Genomic DNA, 17,333 nt, shown 5'->3' with positions numbered 1-17,333 from the left:
GATTGGGGTACTGGCCTGGGGGGAAAGAAAGGAGGATTGGCTTGGAGGGGAGAGAGAAAGACAAGAAAGGATTGGCTTGGTGGTGGGTTGGAAAGAAAAAGAAGGGGATATTGGCTTGGGGAGAGAAAGAAAAGGGAAGATGGGGGGTAGAGGGAGGGAAGGAAGCAAAGGTGAAGGAATGCCCTCTCCCTGCAGGTTTCTTGCAAGTCTTCTACTTGTAAAATTGTAATTATAGAAATAAGACCTACATCTTTGAAAAATTGTAGACGCCTTTTCACCAAAGTAATTGTGAAAATTGGGGCAGTTTACAATGCATTACTAAACAGAGTTATGCTCTTTTTTTGTCCATTGAAGTAACCCTGCTTAGAAGTAATTGCTTCAGATTGCATTGTTACTAATAGCTCCAATAGGATTTTTTTTTTTTTGCTGTCAAGTCACAGCTGGCTTATGGTGACCCTGTTGGGTTTTCAAGGCAAGAGACATTCAGGTGGTTTGCCACTGCCTGCGTCCACGTTGTGACCGTGGTATTCCTTGGGGGTCTCCCATCCAATACTGACCAGGGCTAAACCCTGCTTTGCTTCTAAGATCTGACAAAATCAGGCTAGCCTAGGCTATCCAGGTCAGGGCCCAATAGGATTAAACTAACTTAAATTTGGCCAGTGGAACTGTACCTGTCATGGGAGCACAGTGGTGGAGAAAGCTCTGCTTGCTGATGTGTCGTCTGTCAATGCAGCTTTCAATAGCACAGGAGTCTTGCTGGAACAAAAGATTTGGCACCCCACTTAATTGACCTGCTGCCAAAACATGATGCCTGAATCAGTCTGATAAATGTTTGATTTGTCTTCAACTGTGCATTTGTGTTAATGGCATTTAGCCTGTTGAGATCCAGACTGGACTCCACATTACTGACCTTCTTCTGTCTCCAGAATGAGAGAGGGCACTCCACTGTCTGGACAAAGAAATGGGCTTTTTTCTCAAGACTCAGGCTGATTCCCCATTAGCCTTGCCTCAGCTTTGTGCTCCTTTTTCCTGCAGTGCTTCTGCCCCATTTTGCACAGGCTGCTGTGAAGCTGTGACTTGCCCCGCCTCTTTCCCAAGTTCTCTCCATGGCTGTAGGAGATTTTGAAACTGCAGAGAGAACTTAGGAAAGAGGCAGGGCAAGTTGCAGCTTTGCAGCAGGCTGTGCAAAATCAGGCAGAATCACCATGGGGAAAAAGGAGCACAAGACTGCAGCAAGGCTAGTGGGGAATCGGCTACATATTCCTGTTGGCCAGGGCTGCCCCAAACAGTCTGCAGAAGAATTCTTTTACAGTTGCACTGGAAGGCCAGGAGGGCAGAAGCCTGTTTTTCCCTGAGGTGCCAATGGCAGCTTTTAAAATGATTTAGAACAGGAAAACTGGATAGCTGGAAGAGTTAGGCATCCCTTTCCACATCTCCTCTCCCACAGTCTGTCTTTCCCTTCCCTCCAGCTGTAGTCACTTAAAAACAAATATTTGTTTATGCTACTTATCACAACTGGTGTTTTGGACCATGAAGGTTGCAGGATGTCACAACCATCATCTATAGAGGCCCTGTTTCAGGTGCCCCCGCCATCTGGGGCTAGTCAGGTGGCACAACTCCCTCCTCTGAGAAATTTGTTTGTCGTGTTCTATTATTATTTTCAGCCAGCAAGTGAAGACTTCGTTTTGTTATTGGCCCTCCTCTCTTTCTGTGTTTCAGCCGCCCTGAGCCCGCTTCGGTGGGATAGGGCGGGATATAAATGAAATAAATAACTAAATGTTTTAATTACTTGTTTAAATATTTTATATACACTTATATTTTAAATTGCTATTTTAATGTCTTGATGTTTTAATGTCAAAATGTTTTCCTGTTTTGTTGTTTGCTGCCTTGGGGGAAAGGCAGAATGGTATAATCTCTTTTTATTTTTCAAAATGTTTTATTAGTTTTAAAAGAAAAAAAAAGATAGGGGTAGGGAATTGGGAAATAGAAAGCACAATTCCGGTATTATTTTACCTAAAAAAAACTTTCAAAAATTATAATTCTACCAACACTTATTATAAATTATCCTCTAGTATTTTTGTCTCGACTACACTAATTCCATTTCACATTTTATAGTATACTCCTTTTGTTAACATTATCCAATAATTTTGACATTTCCAATAGAAACAAGTTTTATAATATAGAATACAGGGGGAAAAAATAAGTAAGTTCACATCAGAGAATCTTAAGAGTCTTGATTATCTAACCAGGCATCGAATTTACTCCAATATTTTCTTGCTTCTTCTTTAGACTTCCCAGTTAGCAGCTGGGATAAGAAGTCCATCTCTGCTGTTTCCAAAATTTTTCCCATTAAGTCCATTTTTGTGGGGATTTCCTAAGACTTCCATCTTTGCGCCAAGAGGATCCTAGCTGCTGTATTAAAATGTGCCAACAAATGTCTCTTCTCTTTGGAATAGTCCTCAGGGAATATGTTCAATAAGAATAGTTCTGGTTTAAAATGAATGTGTCTTGGTGATCTTCTGTAATATTTCAAGGACCATTTTCCAATATCCTTTCACAGTCTCACATGTCCACCACATATGAAAAAAGGAACCAATCTATTTGGTACATATCCAACATTTGTTGGACATATTAGTATACATCTTGGATAATTTTCTGTGGTGTCAGATACCATCTATAAAACATCTTATATAGGTTTTCTTTAAAGGCTACTGACCTAGTTAATTTGACATTGAATTTCCACAGTCTCTCCCAGTCGTCTAATGCAATACTATATCCAAAGGTTTTTGCCCATTGAACCATACAGTCCTTTACAACTTCGTCTTGTGTCTTCATTTGAAGTAGGTATGCATATAGTTTAGAAATTAACTTTTCTTGTGGACCCAATAGAATTTTATCAAATACATATTGCTCTGAATTAAAACCTATAATTTTATCTTTGGCATATCGTGATTCAACTTGCATTCTCAACCACCAGTTCATTTTAATATCCACGTTTTCCAATTCTTCTTTGGTTTTCAGTTGATTGTCTTTTCCCAACAAGTCATCATACTTATAGTTCTGGTTTGTTTTTAAAAGATTTGGGTGGGTAAATGCTTCTACTGGCGAGACCCATCTTGGAATTTTTTGATATATTCTCGGCTTCAACCATGACCAGATGTGATACAGAGATTTTCGAAACCAATGGTTTTTAAAATAGGAATGGCCTTCAAGTCTTTGATACCATAAATATGCGTGCCAACCCATAGTAAAATCATGTCCTTCTAGTAACAATTGTCTCTTGTCATTCAGGAGTATCCAGTCTCTTACCCATAGCAGTGCTGATGCTTTATAGTATAACTGCCAATCTGGCAGGCCCAAGCCTGCTCTTAGTTTAGAATCCTGCAATGCTTTGAGTTTAATTCTAGGTTTTTTGCCTTGCCATACATAATTAGCAATCATCCTGTTCAGTTCCTGAAAAAATCCACCATTTAAAAATATTGGAATAGTTTGAAATAAAAACAGTAATCTTGGTAAAATATTCATCTTTAATAAAGGTATTTTTCCCATTAAAGATAGGTTTAAGTCATGCCATTTTTCCAATCTTTTTTAATTTCTTTAAGTAGATTGTCATAATTATCTGCTTTTAAACTGCTACATTTATTTGAAATAAGTATTTTGAAATAATTTATTTTGAAATAAGCCTAAGTATTTGATTTTTTTTTTTCATATAAAAATCCTGATTTCTGCTGAAAGGACTGAATTTGTTCTATTGTCATATTCTTTGTCAAAAAAAAATTGGGGGGGACAGTTGTTGGACATTCAAAATGAAATAAAGAAAAAGGAAGGGGAGTTGAGAAAAAGACCAGGGGAAAAGAAAATTTTAAGGGAAATTACAATATTACAAACTCAATTGAGACATTTGTTAAATAAAGAAGATGATGATATTGGATTTATATCCCGCCCTCCACTCCGAAGAGTCTCAGAGTGGCTCACAATCTCCTTTACCTTCCTCCCCCACAACAGACACCCTGTGAGGTGGGTGGGGCTGGAGAGGGCTCTCACAGCAGCTGCCCTTTCAAGGACAACTTCTGCCAGGGCTATGGCTGACCCAAGGCCATACTAGCAGGTGCAAGTGGGGAATCAAACCCGGTTCTCCCAGATAAGAGTCCGCACACTTAACCACTACACCAAACTGGCTCTCCAGTGGAATGGAGTTTGAAAAGACTTAAGCAGAAATCCTTTGAAGGAGCAAATAAACCAGGGAAGTATTTGGCTTGGCAATTGAAGAAAAAGAGGGAAAATAGAGTTATTAACAGAATTGTGGTAGATGGAAGAGAAGTGGTTACTCAAGAGGGAATAAAAATAGATTTTTTTAAATACTATGCCAAATTGTTTAAAGGTGTTAAAATAAAGAGAAGATGGATGAGTATTTACAAAAGATAAAAATAGAGCCCTTAACTGAAAATATGAGAAAAATCTTGAATGATCCTATTGAAAAAATAGAAGTTGAAGTAGCAATTAATGCAATGAAGAATGGGAAAGCACCTGGACCAGATGGATATACAGCTAAATATTTTAAAACTTTTAAAGATGAATTAATACCAAAACTGCAGAAGTTGATGAATATGATAAGAATAAGAGGGAGTATACCAAACACATGGAAAGAAGCTGTTATTTCGTTGATACCCAAGGAAGATAGAGATGTCACGAACGTAAAAAATTATAGACCTATTTTGCTATTAAATAATGACTATAAAATATTTACAAGAAACTTGGCAGAATGGCTTAAACAACATTTGATAAACTTTATAAAGGAGGATCAAGTAGGGTTTCTTCCCAAAAGACAAATAAGAGACAATATTAGAACTGTTGTAAATATTGTAGAATATTATGAAAGACATCCAGAAAAAGAAGTAGCATTATTCTTTGCAGATGCAGAGAAAGCATTTGACAATTTAAACTGGGACTTTATGTTTGCAGTAATGGAAAAATGGAGCTGGGAGAAAATTTTATAAGAATGATAAAAGCGATATACTCTGAACAAAATGCAAGGTTGTGTATAAATGCAGACCTTACAGAAGGTATGAAAGTCAACAAAGGTACCAGACAAGGCTGTCCGCTTTCACCATTGTTGTTTATAATGACTCTTGAAATATTACTGATGCAGATCCAAGAGGAAAAAGAGATAGAAGGTCTAAGAATAAAAGGATTTACTTACAAATACAGAGCTTTTGCTGATGATATAATGTTTATAAATGAAAACCCCATACAAGTTACATCTTTGTTGTTAGCTAAAATACAAGAATATGGGGAGTTGGCGGGACTTTGTATTAATAGAGAAAAATCAAAAATTCTGTGTAAAAATGTGCAGATGATTAAGCAACAAGAACTACAGAGACTAACGGGCTGTAAAGTCACTTCTAAGGTAAAGTACCTAGGGGTAGAGATTACAATGAAAAATATTGACTCGTTTAAAAATAACTATGAGAAGTTACGGTGTAAAATGGATGAAGACATGCTAAAATGGAACAAGCTTAATTTGTCATTGCTGGGTAGAATAGCTGCAATTAAAATGAATATCTTACCAAGAATAATGTATTTGTTTCAAATTATTCCTATTGTGAAGGAGGGCAAAGAATTTGATAAATGGCGAAGAAAAATCTCAGAATTTGTGTGGGCTGGGAAGAAACCAAGGATTAAAATGAAAATTTTGACTGATGCAAAAGAGAGATGCGGATTTCAACTACCAGATTTAAAATTATATCATGAAGCAGTTTGTTTAGTGTGGATGAAAGAATGGATAACATTGTTAAATAAAAAACTTTTGGCGCTGGAAGGTCCATAAATAAATTTGGCTGGCACGCATATTTGTATTATGGAAAAAAGAAGATGGACAGTTTTTTCTCTCACCATTATATAAGAAGTAATTTACTAAATACATGGATGAAATACAAGAAATATGGAGATGAGAGAAGACCGTTATGGATAGTGCCAGCTGAAGTAATAAAAATAACGGCTGAGATAGGTGAAGAAAAGTGGTTGTCATATAATCAATTATTAAAAATACAAAGTGGCAAAATAGAACTGAAAACTGCTGAAGAGTTGAATCATAAATATGATTGGTTCCAAATGCAACAAATAAAGAGCTTGGTGGAGAATTATTAAAACTGAAGGAATAAGGAAAGAGCAAACAGAAATGGGAAAAGTTCTGCTTGGAGACAATGATAAATTAATTTCAAAAGTATAAAAATTACTTCTACAATGGTCTACAGAAGATGAAATAGTGAAATCTCAAATGATCAAATGGGCAATTAATGTAAATAAAGAAATACAGATGGAAACTTGGGAATATTTGTGGAAGAACTCTATGAAACTTTCAACATGTCAAAGTATTAAAGAAAACTGTTTTAAGATGATGTATAGATGGTATATGACTCCTAAAAAATTAGCAAAGATGAATAACAAGATGCCAGACAGATGTTGGAAATGTAAAAAGCATGAAGGTTCTTTCTACAATATGTGGTGGACTTGTGAAAGAGCAAAACAGTATTGGCAAATGATCCAATAAGAAATTTCTAGGTTATTGGGATATGAAGTAATAAAGGTTGCAGAGACTTTCTTATTGGGATTACAAATGGAAAAATTTCCAAAAGAAGATAGAACTTTAATCTGGTACTTGCTTTCAGCTGCTAGAGCATTGTATGCGCAGTTGTGGAAGCAAGAAAAAATACCAGAAAATTGGGATTGGATTATAAAAGTTATGACATGGAGTAAAATGGACAAGTTAACAAGAATATTAAGAGACTATGATTTAGAAGTTTTTAAGACGGAGTGGAAAAAGTTTAGAAGATATATAGAAAAAGAGTGGAAAATAAAAGGACATTGGACAATTTTTAATAATAATTTTTAAAGAGAAGAAGAATATAAATTTTTGTTTTAATAGTTAAGGGTACTTTTAATATTTGTTTTTTAAAGTAAATAACACTGGCGGGGGTCAAGTAACGGGGGAAGGGGTGGGTGGAAAGTAATATATGGGGTAGTTATAAATTTTTAAAGATGTAAGATATAGATATAGATTTATTACCATATGTTACTAATAAAAATTGTTTTACAAAAAAAAATTGTTTTGTGGTAGTTAATCTTTAATCCTGCATATTGGCCAAATTGTTTAATCTTATTTGTAAGGCAGACAATTGAGTCCATCAGTTGTTCTAATACGAAGACTAAATCATCTGCAAAAGCTCTAAGTTTGTATTGTTCATCTTTTATAACAGCTCCCTTTATATTTGGGTCTTTCCTTATTTGATTATTCAACATCTCTAGAGATAGGATGAAAAGTAAAGGTGACAATGGACAGCCTTGTCTTGTACCTTTTTGAATTTTAATAACGTCTCTTAATTCACCATTCACTGTCACCCTTGCATTTTGTGAGGAATATATTGCTTTTACTACTTTCAGAAAATGTTCACCACACTCCATGCCTTTCAACTGTTGTAACATAAAATGCCAGCAAACGATGTCAAAAGCTTTCTCAGCATCCAAGCAAATTAAGGCCAATTGTTTCTCTGGGTGTCTCTCATAATCTCAACAGCCCCATGGCGCAGAGTGGTAAAGCTGCAGAACTGCAGTCCAAGCTCTCTGCTCACGACTTGAGTTTGATCCCGGCGAAAGCTGGTTCAGGTAGCCGGCTCAGGGTTGACTCAGCCTTCCATCCTTCTGAGGTCAGTAAAATGAGTACCCAGCTTGCTGGGGGGAAAGTGTAAATGACTGAGGAAGACAATCGCAAACCACCCCATTTTTTTTTAAAGTCTGCCGTGAAAATATCATAATGCGACGTCACCCGAGTCGGAAACAACTGGTGCTTGCCCAGGGGACTACCTTTACCTTTTTATAATCTCAGGAAGCCATTTGCATTAATTGGGTTGAACAGTGCTAAATCTTCAATGTGCCTGTATATGGGACTCCTTGTTGGTAGATAACCAGACGGGTCTCAAACTTGGGACCTCAGGCATTTGAAACCTGCACTGTTCCTCTAGTCTTTCCAGTGCTGATATATGTGGTTGCTTCTGTCACTTGGATTAATTGAGAAGTAGTTGGGCAAAATGTCCTTCAGTACATGAGCTGTGGGTTGTAGGTCCTTCCTGTTTTGCTGCTGATTGGACTGCTGCTGTCAATATGTGAACTGTTCATGCTTCCCAAATTAGTGCATTTTTCCTCTACTGAGCTACTGGGGAGAAGATAGGGGTGAGTTCTGTGAATGTGCAGTTGTCCCTACGTTGCTTGTTGTATGTCTGTTCCATTTGTCTTGCAAAATGTACCATCTCTTTCTTGGAGCACTTATTCTCTGGGAAGGCTTCCTCTCCCAAGTGAGCTGTGGTGTTAGCTGGGTTATATGGTTGATCTCTCCATCCTTCCTCTGCTGTCAAAAGAGGTAGCAATTTATAAAAGAAGATTTTAACCCCCATTTACAGAGATCTTGAGTATGTGATAGTGATAGGGCTCTGCCACAGTCCTTCATACAATTAGAGCACTGTTGTTATGTGGGCAGGCGGGACATATCATGCGTTGGCTAGCCCCTCTCAGGTACCGCTAATATGAGCATGTCATTATCACATTGCTCCATGATGGTTGATAGCAGTGTCATGGACTTCAGTGCTGTTGTTTTCAGTTCTCTTTAGGTTTGGGATTTTTTTCCCCTGTCATTTCTGTGTTATCCCAGCAGGCATACTAACTAGCTGTGCAAGTGTCAACAACTTACCTGTGTGACTGACAATAATACAGTGCTGTTAAGTGTCTACCTATATTGATGCATGACTCTGTGGGTATGATGGGGGGGGGGGAATCTGCTTTACTCATTTCTGGTTATCATTACATACCTAATAAAAAGTAAGATTGGGCTTTTAAAATATTCAAAATAAATAGTTTTGCTTAGCACACTCTGTTCACTTAATACTCCTCTTGTTAGTTTGGAGAAAATACTTTTGTAGCTATAAAAATTGTTTCAACAGAACAATACTGCTATTCTTTAACCCATTACAGGGTTTTTTTTAAATTGGACTGAGCTCCTTGTTTGTCTTTAGTTTCATTAAATACAAGCTGCCCTTCTGCAGTGAACACTGAAGAACACTTTTTGTGATGAGATTAAATTATTACTTTATATTCATATAAGCAATGTAAGAGGAAAGTTCAGTAAACAGAAAACTGTACATCTTCTTTGACTGGATCCCTATTTTCAAAACAGCAGTCATGTTATGTTTCTTAGTGCTTTGGTAATGTTGAAAGTAGCCCGTAGGTATGCTCGTAGAATTCTCCTTGGGGGAAAATGCAGAGTTGTATATTTTGAAGGCATATAATAGTCTACCAAGAGAAATGTTTACATATGGCATGATCAAAAGTCTTGTGGTGTATGACTGTGTGTGGGGGAGGTCTTTTTCTACATTAAATGGATTAACAGGAAAGACACAAAACACTTTTGTTCCTATCTTTTATAAAATGCTCTTCCTAAAGCTTAAAATAACTGGAAAGGGTTTTTTATCAACCTTTTTAAAAGTGTGTGCTATGCATTCCTTTAAAAGTTCTATAATTGCTGATTAAAGAAACAAAAGATTTTTTATTTTAACCAATTAAATGTGATTGAATAAAATATGTCTTCCATCTGACTGACATTGTTGCATTTTAGAACTTCCTAAATTTTGGAAAATTATAATTGACATTTTTATCATTACTTTTGTGGCCTAACAAGTTAAAACTTCTCCTTTATAGACCTGCTTCTATGTTTTCATATTGGCAGTTAGTTTGCAGCTGAAGTTTATTTTCATGAAACAATTAACTTTTTTAAAAAAATGAGTAGCCTGAACTGTTAAGACTTGGTCATGAAACTAGTGTGTGTTTAGGGATAGAATATTAGGACCTCTGGAAATAGTGTCATTTTCACCTTTTAGACAAACATCTCAACACAGATGTTGAGTGCCAGGACGCCTTGAAAACAACTGTTGCAATAACCGTAGCCCTCTTCTTGCTTGTTCCTTCTCTGCAATTGCTGGTGCTCTTGATAATGAGAATACCAGGTATCTTTAAAATAACAACAAAGACACTGAAGGGAACATTCCTGATCCTTCCATTTGCAGAATTATATTTAATCATATAATACTAAAAGCACTGAAGGATTAGAAATAAGAAGGCAAATCAGAAGTTAAATCTTTTTTCCAGTTCTTATAATTGTGTTTTTCTTCAGAACTGATTCATATGTTCATATTTAAGGTTAAAAGTTTAAGAACTGTAGAATAAATATTATGAACATGGGAGAACAGTTTTCAGACTGTGTTCTGGGGAAACTTTGGAGTTCCTTGGAAATGGGGTTGCCAGCAGGAGACTGAGTAGGGCAGGGGTATGTGCGAGTATCTGTGATTTTACCATGGAGTTTGTAGTAATTCCTAGAGAGGTATAAGTTCACTGCCAAGTTTTCCCAGAAATAACATCACAGCAGTGATGGTTTTCCCCCCTCTCCCACTGGCTGCTAGAGCGCTAGAAGGCAAGTTCCACAGGAGTGGAGATCTCCCACTCTATAGCAAGCATATGGCAACCCTACTGGGAAACTTAATAGGCAGTTCCACAATTAGATGATCAGTGGTGTTAGAAAAAACTTTCTTTAAAGATACCTTGCCCATCACTGATGCCTGGTGACCTTCCGCAGTGCACAGCCACTGAGGAATGTTGGGTATGTTCTAGGACAGCGTACAGATCTAGTTTAGTTTGTTTTGTTTTTTTAAATCCAAGCCATAGTTTGGCATCAACCAAGTCCATGCGTTGGATGTCTGTTCATTATTATTTAATATGCATATTTATAGAGATTTGTCTTCATGCTCACACACCTCGAGATTAGCTTTTTCCCCTTCCTTTGCGCATGATCCAGTAATAGAGTTTTCTGCTCAGTTTTTCTCTGAATGCTGTAAAATGTATCAGCTGCAGAGAAACCTGGCATGTTTCAGCCCCTTTTACCTTATTTTAGTTAACATGATTTGTGAATTCCATATCTGATACTGGGGTGTGGGGATTGTTCTAAGACATGCTGTAATCAAACCTTTATCCTCAGAGTATAGTTTGATCCTTCTAGAGTTAACCTCTTAATAGACTTGAGAGAAAAGTTTAAATTGCTGTGAAGTGGCATTCCCCCGTCACCAGACCCAGAGTTGATCCTAGCATCCACAGAGAATGAATGTCAGTTTTAAGAAAATCATGAAATGGATGACTAATTGATTCCTTGCCCATAAGTTATATTTTTAAAAGTCAGTAATCAGAGAAACTAAGCAAATTGAAGCAAACATGTATATGTAATTTGGCAATGCAATATAGCCTTTTTTGGCATATATGTTATGAACGCAATGACCAGCATACCTCTCACCCTGCAACTTTATTTTGTCTCTGCAGAGTTTGATTTCCGTGTCGTAAACGCATCAATGGCCTTGGATTTAACATTTTCAATACTATGTGAACTGTTACAGCTGTGGAATCAGACCAGTGCTGGAATCCCAGTCTTGCTAGAGTGGTTGTTAGGAAAAGAAGATTTGAAATATTTAGAGACTACAACCTTGGTAATTTACCAGCCAGAGTCTGCCTGCACTAAAAATGCTTTGTTCCCATTATAATCAATGATGCAGCATTTCTTTTTTCAAACCATGCAGAGCCACTTCTTTTTTCAACATATACAAATAAAATGTATCATGGTTTTTTAAAATTTTTATATGTTTCAAAATATATGTTTGGGGGTTTTTTTTACAAATTCTTAAAAGTTTATATAATGTTTTCAGGTGTTCAAAGCACATCACATACAATCCATTTTCCTCCGGCAGAAGAACAAAAGGATCTTCAGGCTGAACAAAGTTTTCATACTTTGCTGAGTAGCATTGCAAGATACAGGCCATAACCTTGTTCTATCCCTTATAACAACCCTACTAAAATAGATAATAGTTCTAGCCATATTATGGGCCCCAGGGCATAGAGGATCCGCAGTTGAGGAATTGACACGGACAATCTTGATTTTGGAGATAAAGTGACCACAGCTTTTAAAAAATAATTCTTTTGTGTGTGTGTATCTGTCTGTCAGTCTGCACCTGGAAGTCATGGTGACTTCTAGTGACTCACCCCTACTGGGAGCCTGGAGAATATTCAGAAAGGTGGCTAAATAAAGCTTGTTCCTGTCCTCCTGACCACTGGTATTTCAAGGAAGTCTCCCATCCAAGTACTTGCCAGAGTCAACCCTGCCTAGTTTCCAAGATCTGACAAGATCAGGCTTTTTGGGGCTATCCTGGTCTGGGCAAGTGACCTCAGCTTTTATTGATTACAGCATAGCATTGGTGCAGCATAGGGACAGATCATGAATCAGGCAATTTGCCTGCCCCCCCCCCCAGCCTGCCCACTGGGGTGCTTCCCTAGAGTGGCAAACCCCAGGGAGCTGTATGCCAGCTGCTTGCATGGTTCTCTTGCCACCTTGTGGTGAGAGCCCCACTGACCGCCGACAAACTGGGCATAGTGCTGAAAATGGCTCTACTCCAAGACCCCTTAAACGAGTCCCAAAACTGCAGGATGTGGGCACGCAGGCACCACATCCATAACGAAAATGATCCGTCCCTTGCCCAAAAACTGCCTGTGACAGTCATGAACACAAACATAACTGATAACAAGTGAATCACAGGGAGTATTGGTGGGAAAGCTGTGGCAATCAGAGGCTGAGGATTGTGTGGTGCTTGGCTATATAGGGGAGCAGTGGTAAGGTAAAGCCTACTGGGACACCTGCCTCCCCCCAGCTGACCTGATGTTGATGCACACAGAGTCCTGGCTGCCATTGCTGGAGTTCTTGTCCCCAACCTGGCCATGCGGCCCAAGGGATCACTGGCCACATGGTCACTCCCCAGCTTCCTTCGAGCTTCTAGGATCACAAAAGCAGCAATGGGGAAAGTCCAGGCCACATCTTGCAATTGTTGTTGAGACAAATTGGGGTGCCAAAGGCCACCTAGTGAGTTCATAGCATAAGTCATGTTTTAATCAGGAATCTCTGGTTCTTAACTCGGGCACAAGACCACACTAATTTCCATTGTGCAAATTCAGTAACTGGCTGAATTTGGACATCATGTAATGCCATAGTTCATTTACTTTGTTTAGTTTACCAAACCAGGGCTGTGTTTGCAGACCTTGACAAATGCTGGTTTTATTCGCTGCTCGCTGTAGCCAGAGAGGCCATCACTGGCTGTGAACACACACATGCACCTTCAGTCCACTTTCCAACTGTATTTTACAGTGTGAACTGGCAGCATACAGTTGGAAAGTGCATTGAAAGTGCATTATGTAGTGTAGCTGTGTGTGATCGCAGCTACTGAGCAACAAAACAGGATTAGACCATGATTAAACAAGAATGTCTGCATTTGTATATCATGCAAACCATAATTAAGACAGGTTAATATACCAAGTTCAGATTCATTTGGTCTCTAACTCACTGTAATTAGTGGAGTGGCTTGCATTCACTTAACCACATTAACTAAACCAGGGATGGCCAAACTGGCTTAACTTAAGAACCACACAGAATGAACAAGATGTTTGAGAACCACAAGACAGGAAGGAAAATGGAGGGAGGGAGCAGGGAGAGATGGAAAGAAAGCAACTAAATACATTCTTCAAGCTGCCAGCTGGTTTGGCAAAGTGATTTAAAGAGACAAATGCCTTCTTCAAGCTAGCTGATGGGGCAGTGAGTGGGGTTTCAAGAGCCACGCAATATGTGTAAAAGAGCCACTTGTAGCTCCCAAGCTCCCACCCCTGAATTAAATCATGCTATTGTGCAATGTCTGAACAGAACTAATATAATTCACTAATGAAAATCAGTAATAAAGTTCTGGATATGTGCACACACTGTTTTGCATAACATTACTCTAGAGTTCATTGGAAGGTATCAGTTTATTACTCTAGCAGATCATGTGAATTTACTGAAAATAACAGGGATTACAGCATTCCATCCCACTTCCTAATTTCTCCAGTGTGAGTAGCTATCATACAGAGGTTCAGCTCTCCCTGCAAAACCCTTTAAGCCATTCTTAGTTGTGAAAAACAGCATTGAAACCAATTGCAGAGAAGTTTCCTGCCTTATCCCAGGGAACCCTGTGCCAGGAGATTAAAACCACAGGCACTGAATCCGCTGTGTGCAAATATGGTTGTACATAATGCTGACTGCAGGAATAGAATTTAATGTCAGTTTAAGGAAGGTATCATGTCAGAATTGGTGCAAATGCAGTCCAGTCACAAACAGCAAATGGTTGCTGTGTCACTCAATCCATTGGCTTCAGTAGAGCTATGTTATGTAAAGCCCTGCTGGTTTGGATATTTGAAAGTTAAGATTTATATTACCTTTTGAATTTAGCTTTGTTTTCAAAGGCCCACAAATACCACTGACACTATAAAGCAAAGTTGTGGTAGTTTTGAAATAACAAATGTCATCTGATATAGTTAAACGAACCCTGAAATGTACTATGAGACTTTTCATAAGCTTAGGGGTTAGCATCTCTGTTTGATGTTCTACTACTGTTTCGCTGACTGTTGTAATTTTCTTCTTCTAAAAATCCATTCCAAACATTTCATGGGATACTAAATTATTATACTGATTACATACAACTCTGAAAGGCAAGAATATTAAGGCAAGCTGAGTCTGCACATCTCAAACAGGCCTGTCTTAACATTTAGGGGCCCATTTGATTTCCACTTTTTTTTTAAAAAAAAAAAATCTAATGTGAATAAAGAACCTTGATACAGCTTTCTGCATTTTCATCCATTTACATGAGTAACAAAAACCCATTATTTTTGTTAGCATTGTTTCCCCATTATTGCTGTAAAACATGCATGGTTGTCACTTGAACCTGAGAATATCATTTTGGATTTTTTTTTAAAAAAAAAGTTTTAATGCCTCAGAGTTATACAACTGGAAACACTGATCCAATGGGTGTTCTGTGCTTTGCTAAGCTACATCTCTGCATCTTCTGGCTTCCTCTGTTTTAGCTATGCTGTTTTATCCATACATCAGTGGAAAAATCTGAATCTAAACGTTTTCTGGAAAAGTTTCCAGTGTCCCAAAGAGAGTGTGATCCAATTTAGTATATTTGTTTACTTATATTTGCTAAACAAACAAAAAGTAACATTTCATGCTAATTTTATGTTCCAATGGTAACCAATGCTTAGACCAAAGTATTTAATGATGAGAGGGTTGTGGTCCAAATGTTCGAACATATCGCATAATTATAGAAATTATTTTATTGGAATAATACTTGTACAAGTTTAAAGATAATATATATATTTTTATTTATACCCCGCCCTATCCTGCAAGCATGTACTACTTCCTTTACATTCTTTAAGGAGAGGGGGGAAGAAACAACAACCCAGAAAATTAATTTTAGCACACTCAGTGAACTTGGCATGATATGCTTTGGATGTGGTTGCCCACTAATCTATTTCAACATGATTCATGGATGTCATTGGGACATCTCTGTTTCACTGCCACTCTCTGTGGCATCATCTGCATTACTTGTTAGTTCCATATTAGATTGGTGACCACATCATCTCTTCCACTACTTGTGAGGACAAATTTAAAAAAGAATTTTAGCTTTGGCTGTATAGGTCAAATAAGATCTAGCAAGGTGAGCTCATAATTAGATGTTTTATTGGCGTTATTATATACAGTGGTGGTTTTATTCCACTCTTTTCACATTTATTTACTAATCAATAAACATGTTATCTCACACATAACCACCAGGAAAACATTATTACAGACGCAAACAAATTTTGCAATTAATGTATTGCCAGTCATTGCTTTCCTATGACACTGAATATTTTCCATGTAAAAACTAAGTACTTGGGGAAACTTTCACTGCATGTAGCTACATACTGCTTCAGTGCATATATTTTTTTGTTCATGTACACACATTGCAAACCTAAGAGTAGCCCTGCAGGTCCATCTAGCCCAGAATTATTTTCACAAGCAGACAGCTAGATGCCGCTCAAGTAGCACATAATGGTAACAGTTCTCCTCTGTCACTTGTCCTTAGGGTCCAGCATCTAGAAGACACTTACTACAGCTATGTGGTTTTCATGTAGATCCATGAAACCTCCCAGATACAGAAAATATATACCTCTAATATGCCCTCCATGTTTTAACATTCTTTTTTGAAGATATTAAAGCTGCTGTTACCACCATGGCTACTATGACTTATATTCTTCATGATATGGTATATGTGGCCTGTTCATTGTTCTATTTACTCAAGTCATGATTCACTTATCCTGTGCACTGCCACATTACTCCAAAAGTAGTCCTTGCCAAAAGGAAAAATAGAGTTTGTTAACACAATTTTTCTGTTTTTATTAAGGTGGAAAATGACTATCTGTTTGACAAAGGACAAGCAAATTTTTGGGCTGAGAAATTAACGCATGCAAGACAGCTTGGCGAACATCTCCTCCTGCTCACACCAGTGAGTCATATCAGTCCATGTGATCAAGAAAAACTCCAGCAATTGAAAAGATCAGCATCTGATCAATCCTGGCTTGTGACGCAGCTTCTTAAAGAAATGCCTCCAGTTCCAGAATTTTCACGGTCTGCAGAATTCACCACATTAGCTATTCAAAGGGAGAGAATATCGATTTGCCTTAAGATACTCGCCTTACTTGATCCTGCAAATCAAACTTGCAGGAACCAAGAAGGACTTGCAAATGATGACTGTTGACAGTGTGATCAGTGGTGGCTCCAGTGTAATCATGTTGTGTGGAAAAGAGTGGTGCATTTATTTTGATGTCATAAAAGTCTAACGAATTGTGACAATACATGTTAAGATACATTTTTGTTTGACTTTCTTAAGAATGTTCCCTGAATGCCTTCATTCATTTTTCAGTCAGGGCCAAGCAAGGTTTTACTGCAGCTAAAGTAGTTTATTTCCATGCAACAGGTGCTGGCCACCTGCTGTTCTGATCTTCTGATTTTATTCCACAAGTTGTTGTTCCTGTTCATATTCCTTTTTTTGTCATAATGTACCAGGATCCATAGACAAGCAAATAATCTGAATTGTGTGTTACTTTTTAAAGGTCTGAAATAAAAGTCTTTTTTTATATCCTTACTGAACTGAACCTGGAGAAATACAGAAATTCATCATTTGTGAATTTTTTTCCCTTTACCCTTGATATCACAAAAAGTGATACACAAAAAGTTCTTTGAATGAAAATTCCATTGTCCAAAATATGTCATGGTCACAGTTCTCTTAAATAAAGTACAGGTGTGCTTTGTTCCGCTAATGTAAGTTATGTCAGTTACTTTTAGACTCTTTATCTAG

General features: G+C 37.7%; 1 protein-coding gene across 3 annotated transcripts in view; it reads left to right on the top strand.

The window, feature by feature from the left end:
- THADA (THADA armadillo repeat containing) overlaps positions 1–17,130 on the top strand; it is a 313,338-nt gene extending 296,208 nt beyond the window's left edge. For all 3 annotated transcript variants that reach the window (XM_060247508.1, XM_060247518.1, XM_060247527.1), the window contains exons 37-38: positions 11,410–11,573; positions 16,380–17,130. In XM_060247508.1, coding sequence (XP_060103491.1) covers positions 11,410–11,573; positions 16,380–16,733 — 518 coding nt within the window. In that variant the 3' untranslated portion in view covers positions 16,734–17,130. The remainder of the gene's footprint in view (positions 1–11,409; positions 11,574–16,379) is intronic.
- The last annotated feature ends 203 nt before the right edge of the window (positions 17,131–17,333 follow it).

The sequence above is a fragment of the Heteronotia binoei genome, chromosome 1 (assembly GCF_032191835.1).
Source record: "Heteronotia binoei isolate CCM8104 ecotype False Entrance Well chromosome 1, APGP_CSIRO_Hbin_v1, whole genome shotgun sequence".
Classification (NCBI taxonomy): domain Eukaryota; kingdom Metazoa; phylum Chordata; class Lepidosauria; order Squamata; family Gekkonidae; genus Heteronotia; species Heteronotia binoei.
This window is presented reverse-complemented; position numbering and strand designations above follow the sequence as displayed.